Here is a 23962-nt window from a genome sequence, read left to right on the forward strand (position 1 = left end):
AAATTCCAGTTAGGAGCTGTTAATGATCATTAGCCCTCTGTTTAATGCAAAAAATCCTCACAACTTCACATTTTATTTAATCAAAATAGTTTTCCATACAATTTTCAGGTAGTGTGCAAGGCTGGACTCCTGGGACTCAACAATGATCAGAACACTGTTAGATGCATCCTATGTCTCTGCTATCTATTATTCACTGTGAATGCAATTCATTTGCCAGAATTAAGCCATGTTTTCATCTTGATGGTCCAATAGCATCATAAGCTTCACTTAAAGTTCCACTTTCATTTTCTATATCCACACAATATGATAAATTGAAGATATTATGCTAACACCTAATTTCCAATTTTATTTGCGCCAGCAGCTCTCAACCATTTACAAAATTGCCATTTTCACACAATTATTGAATTTTGTTAGTAAATTAAAAATTAATTAGTTTCAATAGACTTTGAAATTTCAATTAAGACCCTTCCACAAAAACTTAAAAAAATAATCCCAAAATGTGCTTGTCATTAACTCAATTTTACCATCTTGATTAGATGAAGATTAGATCATTTATCAGATTAATTATACTGCTACTCAAAGACAAGCTCCTAGATTGTTTAATGGTCTAAAGGTAACATCATTATAGGAACCACGAACATCATCACCACAACCATCACCATCCCCAACAACATTACAAGTCATATGTATAGCAGCAACTTTTGTGTATGGTCTTTAAGTTAAATATTGGTTCAATCACCATAAGTACCACCAACACTTACAAGTGGGGCAAACATGAACCAAGCATTAGCATCAGTAAGTTTAAGCAAGATGCCAATGTCTATAAAAACATTTATACAGAAAGTTAATAGAATACAGTACACTCTCGTTATCTCGAAGTCGGCGGAAACAAGAAAAAATATTGAGATAAAGAAAGTTCGAGATATCCGATTAGGCGTTTTCAAAGAAAAAAGGAGAAGAAAATTTACATTGTTTTTAACATCTTAATACCTGCTAAGTGGTCTAATTAAAGCTGTCACCGTGTGGCCTAATACTATCTACCTGATATATACGCGTTTTTACGAAGCACGATTTATTTTGCTATTTAAATGCTTCAAATAACGTTTTAAGTATTACAGAATTGCATGAGAACATGAACATTTTGTAGTTTGAAATGCAAAGTTCAATCGACCGACAACTCAAAACTACTTTCAAGTTAGCATGATAATGGCTGTTTGAGTTCAATGATAGAACAACATTCTGCAAATTTGCGACGGTTTATATACGCAAAAATATAACTCAATGCAGTTTGGAATGTTGCATGTAAAAACAATTAGTCGTTCGGCCTTTCAGCAGGCTGTGTATTAATTGCAGTTTATTGATGTTAAAGTGACAGGCCTTACTCAAGTGTTAATGGCTAACGACATTACACACGTGTGATCATTGATGCAATTAACGGATCAATTTCCTACCGCACAGTATCGGGAGCAGCCGGTCAAAGCGGGACGGTGAAGTATCAAAGAAAAAAGTTCTCACCTTTTGCCGACACTTGAACAGTTATTCGCACTTCGAGATAAACCACAGTAAATACATGTAAAATCGGGACTCGGGACCAAATTTTATATCGAGATGTCGAATTATTCGACATAACGAAAATCGAGATATGCGATGTTTATTTATATAGATAAAGAAGGAAAAAAGTTGGGACATCAAGATTACTTCGACATATTGAGAATATCGAGATATCCGATGTCGAGATAATGAGAGTGGACTGTTTGTGTTTACCTACAGTTAATGTTTAATTCCCTTTTATTCAAATGTGGGCATTCAGGTTTCAGATCAGATTGTATTCTTAGTTAAAAAACTACTGTTATAAACCCAGAAAATGCTGAATATGATTGGGACAAATACAGGAATGGAATGTTAGGATATTAGCACATCCATCTAATATACGTCATTGCAATATGGCATAAAGAAACCACAGTCATAAGTTACTGCACACAATAATTACCATGTGATAGTGATTAACAATTCTGCTACTATTTGTAGGCTGCACTTAACCACATTTTGGCTTGCAGGTGAAGACATTAAACGTAGGTTCTTGTATCCTAATTGTAGTGAACCCCAAATGTATAACAAGTTTTATTTTGTCTGCCCAAAATAAAGAGCATTTAGACTTTAAAGGCTGACTGCACAATTATACAATAACTCAATACTAACAAGCTCTGGAATAAAGTGGCTTAATGCATGTTCGTAAAGCCCTCAGAGATAAGACTGTGCAGTCTGCACAGGCTAATCAGGGACCACACTTTCCATCTGAACTTGAAGTTGATTCAAAGAGACGTCCTTGAAACAAAAATGTAATTTAAGCGGAAAAAGTTGTCCCTGATTAGTGGACTGCACAGGCTAATCTGGTGCTACACTTTACGAACATGCATTAAAACTCGCTTTCCCAAAGCATGGCACAATTATTGGCAGCTGAATTTCTGATGTGTATGTTTCAAACAATGCGATAAATAAAACAAGGTGAATATGAATAAAAGCATTATAAAATACTTCATTACAGGTAAAACATAAAGTACACACATAATACACAAATTTATGAGGTGATAATATAACCCATAAAATAAATACATGACAACTTGATGAAATCTTCTTTACCATGCCATTTTTGACAGCAAGTCTGTATACTATGTATGAAACAAAGTAGCAATGAAAAACTAAGCACAATCCACAACCTATTTCTGACAAAAACCTCTCAGCAAGCTGTGGAAATAGAGTGCTACTGACAACAGAAAAGAATAATTTAACTCTGCTGATGCCAAGGTCTAATGGAAATCTAAGGGAAATCAAAGCCATTACATATTGGAATTCAAAATCCCATTCAAGCTCCAATTAGTTTAAAATGAACAGGAGCAGGTTTTTGAGCAACAGATGAAAACAAGACCCATGACAAACTGACAAACAAGAGGGCCATGATGGCCCTGAATCGCTCACCTGACTAACCAAATACAATCCCAACCCAGTTTTCAACAAGATAAACATTCTGACCAAATTTCATAAAGATTGGATGAAAACTGTGACCTCTATTGTCTACACAAGGTGTTTCTAATATTTGACCTATTGACCTAGTTTTTGACCCCAGGTGACCCAAATACAATCCCAACTCAGATTTCATCAAGACAAACATTCTGACCAAATTTCATGAAGATTGGATAAAAACTGTGACCTCTAGTGTCTACACAAGGTTTTTCTATTATTTGACATACATGCCATACGTCCCGGATTGTCCGGGACAGTCCCGGAAATTAAGAACTTGTCCCGCTGTCCCGGATATCTGTCAAATGTCCCGGAATTTACAAAATCCATATATACATGTACCTTATCTTAGGCATAACTGCACCTCGAATCTGTGTATATCTGCAGCGTCTCCATGACAATGCCTACCCGAATAGGCAGACTACGCTACGTGTCAAAATCGATCAATTAACAGGGGTCCTATTATCATATCGATTGTCTCACGTTCGTGGTCAATCCGAAAAGGCGGCATTGTTTAATGTGGTTGTTAATTGACTTTAATCTACTACGTCATTATTTCCCGCTGTGTAAGGGCTAAGGATAGTTGTTCACACATCTGAAGTCCAACATCGCTGAGTAAAAAATTAAAAGCAGTTAATGTTCGCGCGTTTAACATACAAAGAAGTTGAGTAAAAAATTAAGCATATGAAAACGTCATCCTCACTAGGTTTATTATTGTCTTGTTCTAAACACCCAGTGAATGAATGAATAAAGGCGTATCAACAACTACGCGTTACACACCGGTCTTAATAACAATAACGCAGTGACGTCATCATCTATGTTTGGAACGCTTACACTGAAAACACGTGGCTTGTATCTAGTAACGGAAGTAGTAATGTTTAATTTGACGTTAAAGGGATCTTTTCACGCTTTGGTAAATTAACAAAATTGAAAAAAGTTGTTTCAGATTCGCAAATTTTCGTTTGAGTTATGATATTTGTGAGGAAACAGTAATACTGAACATTTACCATGGTCTAATATAGCCATTATATGCATCTTTTGACGATTTTAAAACCTAAAAATTATAAAGCGTTGCAACGCGAAACGATTGAATAATTTGGAGAGTTCTGTTTTTGTCGTTAAATTTTGTGAAACTACGAAGATTGCTTATATAAGGTATAAAATACGTCAAGTATGTGTACTCGGCGGAATAGCTCAGTAGGCTAAAGCGTTTTTACTTCAGGACTCTGGCAGGACTCCACGGGTCACTGGTTCGAAACCTGCTCCGGGCAATGTTCTTTTCCTTTTTTAAATTTTATTCTTGATTTTTTACTGAAGCCTTTACAATCCAATGTTTACATTTATCAATATAAAGCATTTAATGAATGAATTAAAAAATGCGAAAATCTGTGAAAAGGCCCCTTTAATAGATCAAGTGTATTTCGGATAGGCTTTCGAACTTTTGCAATTAACGATGCGAAACAAAACAAAAAACGTACCAAAAATGCATATGTCTATAAATATTGCTACACTTTATACTTGTCCCGGAAAATCGGCATAAGTCCCGGACAATTTAACTCAATGTCCCGGAATTGGTCTGAAAAATTATGGCATGTATGTATTTGACCTAGTTTTTGACCTAGTGACCTAGTTTTGACCCCAGATGACCCAAATACATTTCTAAGCCAGATTTCATCAAGATAAACATTCTGACCAAATTTCATAAAGATTGGATGAAAACTGCGACCTCTTTTGTCTACACAAGTTTTTTCTATTATTTGACCTAGTTTTTGACATAGTGACCTAGTTTTTAACCCCAGATGACCCAAATACAATCCCAACCCAGATTTCATCAAGATAAACATTCTGACCAAATTTCATAAACATTGGATGAAAACTGTGACCTCTACTGTCTACACAAACAAATTGTTGATGATTTTTCAATTATTTGACCCAGTGACCTAGTTTTTGACCCCAGATGACCCAAATACAATCCCAACTCAGATTTCATCAAAATAAAATATTCTGACCAAATTTCATAAAGATTGGATGAAAACTGCGACCTCTATTGTCTACACAAGTTTTTTCTATTATTTGACCTATTATGTGACCTAGTTTTTGACCTAGTGACCTAGTTTTTGACCCCAGATGGCCCAAATACAATCCCAACCCAGATTTCATCAAGAAAAACATTCTGCCCAAATTTCATAAAGATTGGATGAAAACTGTGACCTCTACTGTCTACACAAACAAATTGTTGACAGAGGGATGGACGCACGCACACACGCACACACAACGGACGCCGGACATCACACCATCACATAAGCTCACCATGTCACTTCGTGACAGGTGAGATAAAAATTGGTCAAGAAAAGTTGCTTGTTGACCTGCTAATAGTGTGTGTGTGTGTGTTCATGGGGTATGGCATAATACAACGCCCAACATTTAAGGGGGGTGTATACTCACTTTGGCTTGTACTATCATCCTCTGAAACAATGCAACCATTCACATATTCAACCACAGTACACAGCAAGTGTGTTAAACAAGGGAGAAAATCATAAATTCAAACACTGCATGTGCTACACTGTATACAGTTCTTTATAAACCAAATGAAATCAAAATCAATAGGGGTCATCTGCGAGTCATGATCAATCTACCCATGAAGTTTCATGATCCTAGGCGTATGCGTTCTTGAGTTATCATCCGGAAACCATTTTACTATTTCGGGTCACCGTGACCTTGACCTTTGACCTAGTGACCTCAAAATCAATAGAGGTCATCTGCAAGTCATGATCAATCTACCCATGAAGTTTCATGATCCTAGGTGTATGCGTTCTTGAGTTATCATTCAAAAACCATTTTACTATTTCTGGTCACCGTGACCTTGACCTTTGACCCAGTGACCTCAAAATCAATAGGGGTCATCTGCAAGTCATGATCAATGTACCTATGAAGTTTCATGATCCTAGGCCCAAGCGTTCTTGAGTTATTGTCTGACAACCACCGGGTGGACGGACCGACCGACACACCGACCGACAGACCGACATGAGCAAAGCAATATACCCCCTCTTCTTCGAAGGGGGGCATAATCAGCTTCAAAATTCAAAAACTTAACAAAATTAATTATTCTGTTCCTAATAAGCATCAAATGGGAAACATATACAAGTTCTTACATAATTCAGCCTTTATAGGCACCAAAGGACTTTAACTCTTTCAGTGCTGGAACCAAATTTTGAAGGCCATTGCAAACAGTTTGGATCCAGATGAGACGCCACAGAACATGGCGTCTCATCAGGATCCAAACTGTTTGCTATTCTGATAGTATTCTTTGAAAAAAAATCGAAGAAAATGCTAATTTAAGAAATTCAGCAGACGACATTTTACCAGACGACAAATTTCCCAGCATGCAAAGGACTTACACTAAAAACAAGAGGCCCATGATGGCCCTGAAGCAAGCGCTCATCCGAGTTCCAGGAAAACAAATTGTGGTCACTTCACCTGATGACCTAGTTTTTTTATGCATGTAAACATTAGATTCTAACTCAACCTTGGTATTTTTAAGATAAGCATGTTAGCCAAGTTTCATCAAGATTTAGCTATAAATTTTGCCCCATTAGTGAAAACACAATTTTCCACGATTTGACTAGGTGACCACCCATTTGATCACAAGTGACCCAGATTCTTACTCAGCCTAGATATTGTCAAGATTAACATTCTGACCAAGTTGTATGATTGTGCAATCAATGAGGCATTGAGCCATGGTAACAAGGTGTCTATACAATCTGACATGATGACCTAATTGTTAAACCCATTTATGCCTAGTGGACTCTCCCATCCTTCTAAATTGGATCAATTTATTTCCAAAATTAGGGATGTCTAGTATATTTATTTCTATATTTAGAATATTTCTTACAGAAATTCCTTTAAGCAAACAGCGCAGACCCTGATGAGACGCCGCATTATGCGGCGTCTCATTTGGGTCTTCGCTGTTTGCCAAGGCCTTTTTTTCTAGACGCTAGGCATAAATGGGTTAATGAACAGAGTTATTCAGCACCTTGGCAACATAAACAAGTATTCCCTGACAATAATGGGTTTAATATAATAATGATAAAGGACAGGTTGCCTCCCTTGTCACACACAAACAACTGCAGCGATATGGGTCATTAAGCGCATTAAATACAACAGCTTGGTGCAAGATACCAATTTTCGCTTCTTTACATACAACGACATAAGTTTTTCTTGCATCAAGCAAGTGGAAGACAAAAATTAGCTTTTACATGAAATCTGATAAGAAAAAAAATTGCTTGAATAAAACACATCTGAATATGATGAGTTAATAAGCAGCTTCATTACTAAGGAATGTTGAGTACAGAAAAGTTAAGCTAATAACAGTAACTATATGCATTATATATTATAATATTACAATATTATTTAATTTTATACAGTCATTATAACAAATGAATGCAATACAAACACGTAATCAATGTACAAGCCATTTCCATGATTCATGATTTAACAATTCAAAAATTATCCATAAGTTTTTTCACATGGGGTATTATTTAGTAGTCTTTTCATTAAAAGATAAATACAATATTGTTTATCTTGAAATAATGCAATAATATGTAAAAGAATAAATATTGAATGACCAGTATCCGTGTTATTACATAGCTTTGTGATAAAAAATTTTTTTTAGCAAAGTACAAATAACAAATTCCTGCTTAACCTTTTTGCTAGGCGATGGCCCATTAGGGTAAATTCTGAAATTCAATAAATCAATATGCTTACGCATTACTGTTTTTCTCAAATATATAATTTTCATTGAAAATTTAAAAAAAAGTATGTCTGTATAGACCAATAGACAAGATTCATTGGAAATGCTTACGGAAATTAGTTATTTGTAATGCAAAGCCTTTTTATTTGTACGTGCTAGGGTTACAATGGATCCATTAGTGATATCTTAATTAGAGTATAATGTGAGTGCAATGTGGTTCATTCATGGTTGTTATATAGTAATATAGTAATTAAGGACAAATTAGACCTGTTGTGCCTATAAAACCATAGTTTTACATTATAATTATAGAGAAACCATCCATTCTGTCACAATTTATACCAGATAAAATCTGCATATTTTACATATATTGCAGGCTTTACACATACATAAAAAGGGACCACTTGGGTAGGACTTTATGCAGTCGGGGATCTTGCCCGATCGGGAAAGCCAAAAGGGAATTCCCCAACTTTCCCAATCAGGCAAGATCCCCGACTGTTATGTGTGTCATTAAAGCAACTGTATTAATGTTGTCCTCAGAAATGGCACAACAATATTATATGTACTCATGTGAGTTCAAGTATATTTTCTGAACTACATGTACATAACACATTTGTAAAGCATTTGGAACTATCTCCATGAGAGAACAGAAAACATCAGAATATCTTTCATCAAACCATGATTTACCTTGGTAATTATGTAAAGGGCTTTTGAATTCTGAGAATTTAAGGTAATGAATCAATATAAATTATACCATATGCCATGCACAAAATAATTTGCTGTAAATATTTCCATTTTGTGGCTTGTATTGAGCAAACAATTATTGCTACTATTTGATAAAATGAAGTAAATAACAACCCTGCATGACTTTTTTTAACATCCTTCAGTTATTTCATTGTGTCATGGATCAAATCATAATCGCAATATATAATCATGCAGTTAAGGTCCCTGAGTCAAATTTATCGAATTCATTTACATACTCTGTGAACTGTTATCTTTAGAAATCATTCAGAAATAATGAATTATGTAACACTTTTAAACATGTTTGATTCAAAACTATTATTTTCAACTTGCCTGATGAAATTGAAATAGTCTCTGCAATCAAATATAAATCAGCCTATTTAAATATTTTTCTAAATCCCCTTCTTTAATAATTTTATTTTAAGTATTTGTTTTTATACATAAAACTAGATGTATCGCTTTAATCGACAGCATCTCAACAATTATGGACTATTCGCACAAGAAGAACTGAATTGGATATATAATGTATTGCAGACAATTTATCAACAAGACTATTGCCAAGCAATATAGTCCCCTACCGGCTCCACCATTGTCAGAAATTCCTCCATTGTCAGAATTTTTTGTTGTTTTTGCCATAGCAACCAGAATTTTTGACGTAGGAACAAAATGAAATAACGTGCATAATGTCCATATTGCCATCTATCCATGTTTCAAGTTTCATGAAAAAATATTAAGAACTTTTTAAGTTATTGCAGGATCCAGAAAACCACCATTTTCAGCAGTATTTCTAGTCTATTTGTTGCCATAGCAACCAAAATTTTTGACGTAGGAACAAAATGAAATGACGTGCATAATGTCCATATTGCCATCTTTCCATGCTTCAAGTTTCATGAAAAAATATTAAGAACTTTTAAAGTTATCACAGGATCAAGAACGTGTGACAGACAGACGGACGGACGGACGGACGGACGGACGGACGGACGGACAGACAGACAGACAGACAGACAGACTGACAGATAGACAGACAGTCAGAGCGCAAACCATAAGTCCCCTCCGGTGAAACCGGTAGGGGACAATAACATTTATAGTTTAAATGTAATAACGTTAAACCCCTCAATGATCGTTTACATGTAACCAACAATAAAAAACAGTCTCAGTAACTGACCCAAAACATATACACAAATAAAACATGATGCAGGAAAACCTGAAATAAAGAAAAAAAATAATATTAAATTTGATACATATTTTTAATTTCTGAGACAGAATTGTCTCCCTTTGAGAACAAAGTACAAGTAAGCAAGAGTAGCTGCCCTTACCAGATCCTCTCCTTGCGAGGTAGGGCTCTCCCAGCTGCACGATGAAGTCCTCATTTTTCTCATACTCTTCATCATCGAAGATTCGAATGGTAATGTATTTCCTGCAAGCAGAAAAGATAACTCAGATGATTTGGCAATGCTAGAACATGCAGTCAACAATCTTCTAAAGAACAGAAATACTATGTAATTTGGCAATGTTTTAAGATTATGAAGTAAACAATCTTCCAAAGAACTGAAATACAATGTAATTTGGCAATTCTAGAGCATAAAATTAACAATTTTCTAAAGAAATAAATATCAATGTGATTTGGCAATTCTAGAGCATGAAATCAACAATCTTCTAAAGAACCGAGATGCAATTAAATTTGAAATGCTAGAGCAGGAAGTTATCAATTTTCTTGGGAACAAAAATACTATGTAATTTGGCATTGCTAGAGTACAAAGTTAATAATAAGAACTGAAATACAATGTTATATGTCAATGCTAGAGCATGAAGTAAACAATCTTATTAAGAACTAGAATAAATCTTATTTGGCAATGCTTCTGAACAAACTTAACAAGCTTCTTAATAAGTGACATAATATGTAAGTTTGCAATGCTAGAGCACAAAATTAAGTTTACAAGCTTCTTAAGAACTGAGACAAATTGTCAATGCTGGAAGCAAACATTTAATTAACACATTTCTAACAATTAGGAAAGAACAGAATGGAAGCAAATAACATGAAGTTGAGCATTTCTGTTTGGCTAAAATTGTGTGTCTGTCAAACGTTATTATACTGCATTGATTTTTCATAAAAGTACTTGAAAGTTAGTCCCCTGATAGATTAATTGTAAAATTTATAGCTACTTTATAGCACCATATAGACCAAGGACCTCAATTACTTTGTACCAAGATGTTTATTGACACATTAAATGAGCATTAAGGAAGTCTCATTATATTGCATCCCAATCTGCACAGATTGATCAGGCAAACTGTAAACTATGAATCCCAACACTGAATATGGCAGAGGCTGACGCTTGACATTTCTGTCCAAGAGCATTGGGAATTGATGTTGTTAAACCAAGTTATTGGAATTCCAAATGAGCGATGGTGGAATTGAGAGCACTGCCATAATAGTGTGTATGTTCACTACCTCAACATAAAATTCACAATATTGATATTGTCCCACTCTTATTATAAGGACATGTTGGAGCAATAAAGCATTTCCCACAGGCAATTATGATTTAGTTTATTATAAGGATAAGCATAAAGAAACTGCATTAACAAAATTTTAATTGTAACAAAAATGTTAACTCTTTCAGTGCTCAATGGAACCCAATTTTGAAGGCCTTTGCAAGCAGTTTGGATCCAGATGAGATGCCACAGAATGTGGATGGCATCCCATCAGGATCCGAATTGTTTGCTATTCTGATAGTATTCTTTGAAAAAAAATCAAAGAAAATGCTAATTTTAGAAATCAGCAGACAACATTTCCCAGCATGCAAAGGGTTAAACAAAAGCTTTGTGAACAGACGAGGGACCAGTTCTGAAACATGTTTTAATTATCTGCTGCAATTTCATCAATAGCTATGCCGAACAAATATCTGAAGATATGAATTGAAAGAAACAACAGGGCCTGAAAGGCCCAAAGTCGCTCACCTGAGATAACAAGATATTATTGGGACAAATCTTCTGACCAAGTTTCACGAAGATCGGAAAATAAATGTGGCCTCTAGAAAGTTAACAAGGTTTTACTAAAGCCATATAAGGAAAAATGCCCCGCCCCCTGGCAGCCATGTTTTTCAACCAACTGGCATCATTTTTGAACTCATCCAAAATATTATCGGGATGAATCTTCTGACTAAGTTTCATGAAGATAGGACAGTAAATGTGGCCTCTAGAGTGTTAACAAGATTTTATTATAGCCATATAAGGAAAAATGCCCTGCCCCTTGGAAGCCATTTTTTTCAAGCAAACATAATTATTTTCGAACTCATCCAAGATATCATTGAGACCAATCTTCTGACCAAATTTCATGAAGATTTGACAATAAATGTGGCCTCTAGAGTGTTAACAAGGTTTTACTATAGCCATATATAGCCATATAAGGAAAAATGCCCCGCCCCTGGTGGTCATGTTTTTAAAGCAACCAAAACCATTTTCGAAAACATCCAAGATATCATTTGGACAAATCTTCTGACCAAGTTTCATGATGATCGGAAAATAAATGTGACCTCTAGAGTGTTAACAAGGTTTTACTATAGCCATATAAGGAAAATAGCCCCGCCCCCGTGGTGGCCATGTTTTTCGACCAACCGGCATCATTTTTGAACTCGTCCAAGATATTATTGGGATGAATCTTCTGACCGAGTTTCATGAAGATCGGACTATAAATGTGGCCTCTAGAGTGTTAACAAGATTTTACTATAGCCTTAATAGCCATATAAGGAAAAATGCCCCGCCCCTTAGCGGCCATGTTTTTGAAGCAAACGTAACCATTTTCGAACTTTTCCAAGATATCATTTAGACAAATCTTCTGACCATATTTCATCAAGATTGGACAATAAATGTGGCATCTAGAGTGTTAACAAGGTTTTACTATAGCCATATAAGGAAAAATGCCCCGCCCCCTGGCGGCCATGTTTTTCAACCAACCGGCATCATTTTCGAACTCGTCCAAGATATTATTTGGGATGAATTTTCTGACTAAGTTTCATGAAGATTGGACAATAAATGTGGCCTCTAGAGTGTTAACAAGATTTTACTATTGCCATATATAGCCATATAAGGAAAAATGCCCCGCCCCTTGGCAGCCATATTTTTCAAGCAAAGGTTACCATTTTTTAACTCATCCAAGATATCAGTGGGACAAATATTCTGAGCAAGTTTCATGAAGATTGGAAAATAAATGTGGCCTCTAGAGTGTTAACAAGGTTTTACTATAGCCATGTAAGGAAAAATGCCCCGCCCCCTGGCGACCATGTTTTTCAACTTACCGGCATCATTTTCGAACTCATCCAAGATATTATTGGGATGAATCTTCTGACCAAGTTTTATGAAGATCAGACAATAAATGTGGCCTCTAGAGTGTTAACAAGATTTTACTATAGCCTTTTATAGCCATTTAAGGAAAAATGTCCCGCCCCTTGGCAGCCATGTTTTTCAAGCAAACGTAACCATTTTCGAACTCATCCAAGATATCATTGAAACCAATCTTCTGACCAAATTTCATGAAGATTGGACAATAAATGTGGCCTCTAGAGAGTTAACAAGGCAAATGTTGACGCCGCACAACGGACAACGGACGACGGACAAAAAGCGATCACAAAAGCTCACCATGAGCATGTTGTGCTCAGGTGAGCTAAAAAGAGCAATTATTCTAGTCCTCAGCTGATTCAAGTTGGTAACATGTGTTCCTTATTCAACAATATTCCACATGTGCAGATCCGGTCTATATTTCTTATCAAAATTGAGGGGTTTTAGGGGTGGGTATTGCTAGGTAAATTGTATAGTCAAAGTACAATTAGTTGTATACATTATAGTTGACCCTCAAGGGTGTGATAAACCTGAACAAACATGAATTATTATGTATTACACAATCTATTTAATCACCTATGATGTTCATTGTAAATGTTGCACTTAAAATTTGTTATATCAGGCCATCAATAGACTTTCTAATGAAAGGGCTACATTTGGGGAAACACTATATATATATATATATATATAGTTATATAAGTAAAATGTAATAATCCAGATTGTGAATATTATATAATAAAAGTAAAAACACGTGTCTGGGATTTTAAATATATATTGATTTAGCCAACGCGTGATGAGCTATGCGAAACGCGTTGGCTAAATCAATATATATTTAAAATCCCAGACACGTGTTTTTACTTTTATTATATATATATATATATATATATATATATATATATATATATATATATATATATATATATATATATATATATATATATATATATATATATATATATATATCAGGGATCATTTTATTTTCGGTTTTGTCGGTCCTAGACCGATTGGGGTCATGAAAGACAGATTGAAAATCCCAAACAGTCGGTCCGATTCTGTTTGCTATTAAAATTCCCATGTCATGAAATCGATTACACAGTGTACATGCTAACACACCCTAATGACATTCTTATCTCGATTAGGTGTGATAAACCATTCGCTGCAGTCTCTAAACCGGTCAGGACCGGTTTATTGCACGTCAGACCAAGAATCAAAAACTTGTGAACAGCGGATTAAAGACGCATCCGAAAAGACGCGTCTGAATGCACGCGCTGTAACTAAACAAAACATGCCGATACATTTTCCACCAGCGTAATAATCGGGTAATATAATTATGAATGAAAGTCGCGGATCTGATCGACAGAACAGCCGAAAGTTATTTTTATGGGCGGAACTTCACATAAAATAGTACACAAGAAAAATAATATACATTGAATAAATCTTTAGTAAAACCGTGTTAGAATCGAAATAATTCGTGTACTTTATACTTTGTTGTTGAATAACTCAGCACCGGAAAATTAGATGCGTGGTTTCAAATGCTTCACTCTCGTGATTAAATCCCTACGCATCTAAACTATCGGCCGTGGGTTATTTGTTAACAAATTATTTCTTAATTATTTGGTTTGTTGTTGTCAGTAGCCAACCTACGCACAGATATTTGTTTGGTTCAGTGCATGTTTGTTAGCTATTATCGAGTCGACAACAATTTATAACATCGGTATAGACTTACACAGATAAATAATATTGACAACAATGAAAAAAGTCTGATAAAACAGCACACGAAACAACAATGAAATACCAAATGATAAAAACAGTTGAGAAAACTCGTTCCGTTTAAAAAAAAATGCCTAAGGGAATTTTACTTTTACATGTATTATACCACCTATATGAATGGCAAAATCAATGGTATATATTTTAATGTAATTTGTCATGATTTCGGATATACGTTTTCGGATACTTTTCCCCATTTATATCCGGACCGATTGATATTGCGGGAAAATATTATCCCTGATATATATATATATATATATATATGTAAGAACAAACAAAGCTTCACATTAAACATTCTGTCGGAACTGCATACTGTATCGACTGTTATTATTTGAACACAACAATAATTGGTGGAGCAAATGGGACAGCATTGTCAGAACCTGCACATTGCATGGGTGTTTCCAACTTTGTGGAGATCCAGATAACATCTACATCTGTATTGCCGTACAGTAACATTATTGAACATCACTTGATGGAAGTATATGTGTCTTGTTCTGACAAAACTAGGAAATAATGCATGTGCGTAAAGTGCCGTCCCAGATTAGCCTGTGCAGTCCGCACAGGCTAATCAGGGATGACACTTTCCGCTTAAACTTGATTTTCGGTAAGAAGGGACTTCCTTCAAACTAAAATACCATTAAAGTGGAAAGTGTCGTCCCTGATTAGCCTGTGCAGACTGCACAGGCTAATCTGGGACGGCACTTTTCGCACAAGCATTAAGCCCAGTTTTCTCAGAACAAGAAACATATAAACTGCACCCAATTACAAGTTAGTGATTATACATATGACACAATGCCACAATGGGACACAGGAAAGCACTTAATGCACCAAATACACTGTACATCTGCATCCAATACACTTATCTTTAAAAAAAAATCCATGCACTTAGCAATAATTGTCTAGCTCTTCATAAAGGAGGGACAAAAAGTTTCCTTCCAAATGTTAAAAGTACTTATGCACCTTTGAGTGTGCATTCTTAAAATAAATTCTTAAAAATTAATTTACATTGCATTCCTCTCATTAAGGTAAAATTTAATGTTCTTCATATGAATTTCATTGGTTAGATCTGCTCTATACTAATTAACCAGCCTTGCATTCCTCTCATTAAGGTAAAATTTAATGTTCTTCATATGAATTTCATTGGTTAAATCTGCTCTATACTAATTAACCAGCCAATAATGTTGCTTTTTCTTCTAAAAACTTAGTTTTTGACCCCACTTCACCCTGAGTTTCAAACTATATCAACATATTTTCAGGTCAAAATTCCTGAGAAAGTTTCGTGAAGATTGGAAAATCAATGTATTTTCTACAGTGTTCGCAAGGTTTTAAGGGACCGGAATTATTTTAGAACACCCAGATATCATTAGAAGTTTTATTTTGACCAAGTTAAATCACTACTTAGCAATTAATATGGCTACTTTTAAGGTTGATGTGGTGTAGTTGATATGGTGTCAGCCTAGCAACTGGGATTTCACTGGGTTCAATCCCAATTGGGCGAGCTTCTTAAGATCTCTCCCATAAAAGTACTGGTTCTAGTCCCAGGAAACGGACTCGGGAGCGTTTCAAATACGCCTTAGGCTTTCGATGCAATGCAAACTATTTATCTGAATCTGCGTATAGCAATTTTATGCTTCCTTCTATTAATTTTTTATCACATGAAATGTAATAAAATATAGAATTTTTATCAACAATGATAGTTAAATCGCAAATATTTGCAACAATTAAGCATACTTATTTTCACAATAACAGAAATGCAAGGAAAAAAATGAGCATAAATAATAAGCGAAGCATAAATAAGTTTATAGAATTCTGCAGAACAGAACTGACACAGGATGATGGATTTCCGACTAACCAATTAAGTTCGCTCGCTTTCACTGTAATGCCCAATTCCAGCAAACAAGATTATTTAATTATTTAATTCGTTTCTGGGCGACAGAAATTTCAGAACAGAATGACAGCCAATGTTCATGAAATGAATAGCAATAGCCTGACCAAAATAACAACACTGTGTTGCTTAGAATGGCTTACATAGTGTTAACCCTTTGCATGCTGTGAAATTTGTTGTCTGCTAAAATGTTGTCTGCTAAATTTCTAAAATTAGCATTTTCTTCGATTTTTTTTTTCAAAAAAAACTATCAGAATAGCAATTAGTTCTGTGGCGTCGCATCTGGATCCAAACTGTTTGCAAAGGCCTTCAAAATTCGGTTCCAGCACTGAAAGGGTTAATATGCATCTGTGAAAAATATGGAAAAAACATTCCAGGAAAGTAATCAATACACCAATTTGCAAGATCAGAGGACAAAGCCTCCAAAAGATATAAAGGAGAAGAATTTCCTGTAACAAGCCCTTGCTCCTTTGACCTGATGACCTCAGCATCAATTCCTATTAGAACTACATTTAAAATAATTGAACAATACTATTGGTTGATACCAGATTGTGGTACCAGGTGCAAGTCCAGACTTGCTGCACATTTTCATACCCAGGGATAAAACCACACTTTCACTGCTTCAAAGAATTAAAGAGAAAAACACATTTACAGCTATCATATCATGATTTTTCTACAATGATTAAAACACCATCCATCTCATCTACCCAGGAAATGATCAGAGGGTCATTTATTTACCCACCTCAATCATCATATCAATATTAATGGGGCAGAAAACCAACAACTTGCTTTCATTAATGGTTCTCAAACCACTTTTTCCCAGAATAGCTTATAGGTATTTCTCTAAGATCCACATCTACCTTTTGCACAGAGCAGGCTAAGATTAGCACACAGTTTGTTGACAGCACAGGTGAAATTCTTTACCACAAATAAGATCTGTGCGTGTTTTTCATGTGTATTACTTCCTTGTGTTAGGCTGTGCTTTTTGCTGTAAATTCACTGGCTCCTGTTGAACCTCATGGTTTATATGAATCTGTTACTGAATAAACACAGAATATAACATACACAATGAAAAGTGTTGTCTTAAAGAATAAATAAATATATATAATAATCAATATCAGGTCAAAACATACTTTATGATAATCTGAGTTATATATATATATATGCATGACAGTACAGTGTTCTCTAATCAACCAATAATTTCAAGCCGTGTCGACTAAAATATTATAGAATTTACTTCGGTATTTATAAACATTGAGATATATGCCTTTGCATAATGTTCCCTTTGATAATAGTTGAACGTTTTTTACCCAGCTGATTCCCTAATAAAATTATGTAATAATTATTATCCATTTAATAATGGTTTTACTACTACTTCCACTTTTTTATCCAGTAAACAGAAAATTGAAATTGGATAAATTGTTTTGTGATAATGGAAATATTGAAGGTTGTAGTTTATGGAATCAATGACACAAAATGTGTGTTTTTAACAAGTAAAATTTGTTAAATTTATATCCTCGCAAAAAATAAATTTTGTGACAGACGGACTGAGGGACGCCAATTCTAAATCCTTCTGCCTTTGGCAAGTGATAATAAATTATGATCTTCAGCTCAAACAAGTGTACATTAACAGGAAAATAATATTTTCATAGATTAGGTTGCAACTATGAGCAATCTTAAGTACTTTAAGGAAATCAACACTCTTACAAAATGTTCCTTTACTTAATTGACAATGATATCGCAAAGAAGGTCACCATTTGCGTCATAGCTCACTCAACCTTTCCATTTTAAGCTTGTTAAAGTTGACTATATTTTATCAAGCTTGCAACCACTTAAGATAAACTACACTCCCCCGCCACAAAATTGAAACCTTGCCAAAAAGAAATGAAAACCAATATGCATGTCTATAATAAAGCTATTAGTTTAAATGTAGAGGCTTTCAAAACCACAATGTTGTTATGCTCCGAACGCATAACTCTTATGGTGGGTATTGGGAAATGCATTAAAACAAACTATTTCAGAACAACATGTTACACTTCAAGCTCCTTCATGTTCCATAATCATTGTACAAATAATCAAATAATGAACAGCATACAAGTGGTATTAACCCTTTCAGTGCGGGAACCGAATTTTAAAGGCCTTTGCAAACAGTTTGGATCCAGATGAGACGCCACAGACTGTTTGCTATTCTGATAGTATTCTTAGAAAAAAATAGAAGAAAATGCTAATTTTAGAAATTCTGCAGACGACATTTTAGCAGACGACACATTTCCCAGCATGCAAAGAATTAAGTGCACACAATTACAACATAACATGTTCCATTTCATCACTATTTTTTCCCCAAATAAACTGTCAGATTGGAAACAGTCTGACTATGCAAAATTGCAAAATGCACTGTTGATTCTGGTCATATTGCAATTGCTGAACACATGTCAAAAACAATCCATAATCATACAAATCACTATGTCCTAATACCCCGACACATTCCTCCTTCAAAACTAATATATATGTATAAGCATCAAACAAGTAATACGGTAAAACAGCTGGGTGATGCAAAAATGGGTCTCGTACTATAAGAGGCTACTGTAGCTGCAGACCAGCCTTGCATTGAACAGAATCTGTCAACTAATGTGACCTTAACCCATTTATGCCTAGCGTCTAGAAAAAAGGCCTTGGCAAACAGCTTCGACCCAGGTGAGACGCAGCATGATTCGGCGTCTCATCAGGGTCTGCGCTGTTTGCTTAAAGGAATTTCTGTAAAAAATATTGTAAATATAGAAATAAGAAACTGTCAGAGACGGGTGATGCTCCCCAACGTGTTTTTTGTCACAATATTGCACTATATATCCAGATAAAAGGAAACGTCTTGAGGGCACAGTGGTTGGGGGGACAAGAATTTTTTTATAGAAAATTTCAAAGGGCCATAACTCTGTGAAAAATCATCGGACCAGAACCCGCTGATAATATGCATATCTCCTCTTGGTAGTGAAACTTCCCATAAAGTTTCATTGAATTCGGGTCATTAGTTGCTGAGAAATAGTCCGGAAAAAAATTGTACACGGACGGACACACGGACGGACAGATGAAGCGGCGACTATATGCTCCCCCCAAAATAAACTTTGGGGGAGCATAATGTACTAGACCTTCCTAATTTTGGAAATAAATTGATCAAATTTACAAGGATGGGAGAGTCCACTAGGCATAAATGGTTTATTCCTTTGAGTGCTACAATAAGTTGCAAACTCCACCCTCTAAATACATTTTAAATTACTTTGTTTTAAGAAATAAGAAATTACACAGGAAAAAAATCAGGAAATCGATGCCAACAGAGATAAAGATTATCAGACTACCATCAATCTAACAGGTAAAATCATGGGAAATTTCAAGCAATTTCACAGTTCATTATGAAGCGTTTTCCCAATCAAATAAAAAATATATAAATTTTTTAAGCAGATATTTTATATCAAATATTAAATACATTTGCCATTTCATCATATAAACATCACTTAGGCTTTTCAAATAAATTATACATCAGTAACTCATTCAACCCCTTGTAATTTATTCATGTTTTTTAGTTAAAAAAGAACAGATTATTTTTATCTTGGTAAGTAACTATTTACCTGCCAGTTTGATAGAGCTCAGTGAAAGCAGACTAACATTATTTAAAGAGTTCATAATATAAGATATATTTCATTGAATACAGAATCTTGACCTTTCTTTGACTTAAAAGTTAAATGTTTAAATTGGGCTTAACATTTAAATAGCAGGATTTCCTCTCGATTTCACGACTGGTTTAACTAAATACCTTATTTCACGACAGGTTAACTTACTGGTAATTAAATTTTATTTACTTGATCCACAGCCTACTATGGAGTAATATAAATTGCAAATATTCTTCATTGAGCTTATGTATATTGAGGTATAGCATGAGAAAAGCTTTTTAAATGAAAGGTTTCTAAAAAGACATACCAAAATAATAATGTCCCACTTAAACCTCAGAGAAAGAATATATTGAAATGTAGTGATAACTCAATTAAACACGCGCTTTGCTTTTTAATACAGCATATCAGGTGGGCTCAGCAAAGAAGAAACTTAAGTTTCACATATATTATATCTTACATCTAACTGCCTTAGCTGCATCTGAAATGTCAGCAAATTATCAGCTATCAATAATTTACTGTTCAAAAAATTTATACATCAAAGAGGTTTATAAAACTCAATTAAAAGTTTTTACCGGTATCTCTCAATCATTATTGTTTTTAGCAGGAGAGTCAACTGTATGTAGATGCTCAGGAAATAAATAGTTTCATGCAGTTGAATTGTCCACAGACATGGTCAGTAATGTTATTCACATTTCTTTTAAGTGATCTGTTTCCCAAATATATGAAAATGTGTCATAGATCGATCATTTAATTCAGACTATGAATCAAGCCTAATGCAATTAAAAAGGTTTTCTGTAACATTTTATGTGGCTGTCCTGCACTTTGGTACTTCAAAAATACATCCAATACATATTTTAAACAAATTAATCATGACTATTTGCCACCCACCAATCATGAATTACAACAAGGTCAGAGGTTACGGTTTCTCAATAAGCTGGTAACGATTCCCTTATTCCCTTATGAGCGAGCCAATATTGCAATCTATAATTCACTACATTAAAGTTCTGGTTTCCAAATTAAAAACCATGTGCTCTAACCAGAAATTCACAAATGAATAAAGCAATCTTCTAAAAGCACAAAAAGAATCATTCAAAATTAATCAAACAGAACAAAATTAATCAAACAGAAAACAAGAATATAAGGAATTCCAGCAATTAAGCATGCTCCAAAAAGAATAAATAAATAGTATATAAATACTTTTTAGATCACTGTAAATAATTTAAAACAGGTAGAAACTTCAATGGTAGGCACTGGGTTAACCGGCTTTCCCACTCAGAAGCAAAGTGAAAATGGCTATGTGCAAACATCATAAAATCAAAACAGCCTGCTTGTAACTCGCAGCTCACAGTCTGTTCAGGTTTTATGCTGTTTGCTGCTAATATCTAAGGGTTGGAAATGAAGCCTTTAAAACTTGAATACAGCAAGAAAGGACTTTAATTGAATTAAACTTTCTAAGGGGCTCAAATGCGTGAAAATATATATCTGAGTGGTAAAGGGATAAGTAATAGATTGAATGCCATGATTAATTTTAGCAATATATATTCAAGGAGAGGGTGTTAAGGCCTTCCAATGTTAGACAATTAGTAACAGTTGCTCTGATTTAACCGCATTGAAAAAACAGAAATGTGCCCCGAGTGCAATTGACTGCCCCCAACATTCCACTTTTGTCCCAAAACTCTTCTTGAGTTACAAACAAGTTGTTCCAGGCCAATTTTGACTTATGACCTCTAAATGTGAACTTGATCTTAGAGTTCATGAGGCTGGCGATACTTGCAACAATTAAGTGTCTCATTTTGTCATTTATGATATCATATTTTTAAACTGCATGAAGAAGTCTTAGCGTTTTATTGTCTAAGAATTTCATGAACCTCTGAGATAGGGGGACTAAGTCTCTCTCGAACGAAATGAGATTTTCTCACTCATGGTGGTCATAGATGTAGGTGGTAAGTTAGGCTACTATTCCGTGAATTTCCATCTGTCCGTATCCGCATCCGCAAAAGAATAGAACAAGTTGAAATGAACTGCACTTCCCAACCAGAAAAGAAGCATGCGCTTTAGATAAGTCCCCATGCTTAAGATATACCTAAAATGTACTTCAAATGTGCTTCAAAAAATGTATTATGTGAATTGGGAATAAAACATCAAACTGGGAATGGACATCATTTTGGTGATTTTCTCAAACAAAACTATTCATATCATGATCTACATATATTTTTGTAATACATTATCTATAATTTAAGCTTAATAAGAAATTTTCCATGACTTTTTCATTAACAGTGATTGAATTTGTATCATTTAAAGTGTATTTTGAAACCGTGTCCATGCGCGGCATGGACACAGTTTCATTTCATGAGGATTTTTTTTTTAAATTAATAAAAAATCCAGTTTTGAAGTAAAATCAATTTTATATGATGCTATTATATATGCAAGTATATGTTTTAATTATAAGTTGTAAAACTAGATAAATGCAACATATAAAACTGCATATTATGCACTTTTGATAAAACACAATTTATTCCCAAATTGATGTCTTATTCTCAATTCACATAATACAGTGTTTGTAACAGATAAATAGACCTGCTATTCTGAAGTCCCAGAAACTTTAATTATGCTTATCTTAATTGTTATACAAGATATGGATGGCATTTAGCATGATGAGGGAAAAGCTGTTATCTCAAAAATCAACTGAAAAACTAATCGAATTCATGAAAAATTACCCGAAATTATACAACCAACACAGTTCTGCATATTGGGACTCTGATTTCACTTCAAATGTTTGGAAAAGCATAGCCAAGGCACTAGAAGAATATGTTTCAGGTATTTACCATTTGTATTATTTTACAGACAGAATGATGATTTGTACTTTATATCTACTTAAATTCACGCTTGTCAATCATAATAATTATCTCAATTATAATTTTCAGTTTTATCCATACAGAAGTTTTCCAAAAAAAGAAAGATATGTTTGACGTATGTGGATAAATGGAATATAGGGTCCGTATTATGATTTTGCGAATACGGATGCGGATACATAGAATACTAGCCTTACTTTAAATTAGTATAATGAATGAAAAAGTTACAGACCCGAGATAGGCTGTTTTATGGCCCAATTTGACCATTTGAACTCCACATGAGACCTTGACCTTTGAGGGAGGTAGGTAAGTGTTATACGTGCTTCAGTCATTGAATGATCATATGGATTACATGCAGGGTTTTTTTTGGCCCGATTTTATAGCAGAAATTCGGCTATATTCCCAATCGCATAAAGTATACTTTTTTCCCAAAATTTGCTAAAAAATTCCCAATTGGGAAAAAAGCTAATGACATCGGCTTTTTCGATTTTTAACAAAGCGTAGTCCGATCCAGTCTCGTACAGTTTTTAGACTATACCGCGAATCGGATAACGTCGGCATTATTAGTGTGCCCGATATTCTCTGTGTTGTTCAGGCGCTTATTATATTTGTGATGAAATTTAAGTGTTTTGTGATTCGGCTGAGTGGAAAACAAATATGTCACACAATTCGAAATATTACTTGAAAAAGATTCCTTAGCAAACATGTGGCCAAACAAAAACTGTTGTGTTTTTTTTTAAGCAAGCATCATTAAATAAACAAACATCGTCAACAAGTACAAGTCCTCCCATTGAAACTCCTTCCATTGTCAATGATAGTAATTTAATAACAAGTGACTCTTTTGCATCATCATGTTGATTTCTGAAAGCAAAGTGCTGACTGATATTCAACATGTTGAAAGCAGTACATGTAGTTCTTCAGAAGAAGTTTAAGCACCTCCAAATACATGTAAAGAACA

At 34.6% G+C, this 23962-nt stretch overlaps 1 protein-coding gene across 7 annotated transcripts in view; it reads right to left on the minus strand.

The window, feature by feature from the left end:
* LOC127875154 (sodium/calcium exchanger 3-like) overlaps positions 1-23962 on the minus strand; it is a 216085-nt gene that overhangs the window by 175596 nt on the left and 16527 nt on the right. For 5 of the 7 annotated variants that reach the window (XR_008047310.1, XR_008047309.1, XM_052420006.1 and 2 more), the window contains exons 2-3: positions 9823-9923; positions 5464-5484 (exon numbers count right to left, since the gene is read on the minus strand). Coding sequence is in view for 5 of the 7 variants with exons in the window: in XM_052420006.1 (XP_052275966.1) it covers positions 5464-5484; positions 9823-9923 (122 nt within the window). In the remaining 2 variants the exon portion in view is untranslated. The remainder of the gene's footprint in view (positions 1-5463; positions 5485-9822; positions 9924-23962) is intronic. The other 2 variants (XM_052420007.1, XM_052420004.1) reach the window with 1 other exon arrangement.

This window comes from Dreissena polymorpha, chromosome 3 (genome assembly GCF_020536995.1).
Source record: "Dreissena polymorpha isolate Duluth1 chromosome 3, UMN_Dpol_1.0, whole genome shotgun sequence".
Classification (NCBI taxonomy): Eukaryota; Metazoa; Mollusca; class Bivalvia; order Myida; family Dreissenidae; genus Dreissena; species Dreissena polymorpha.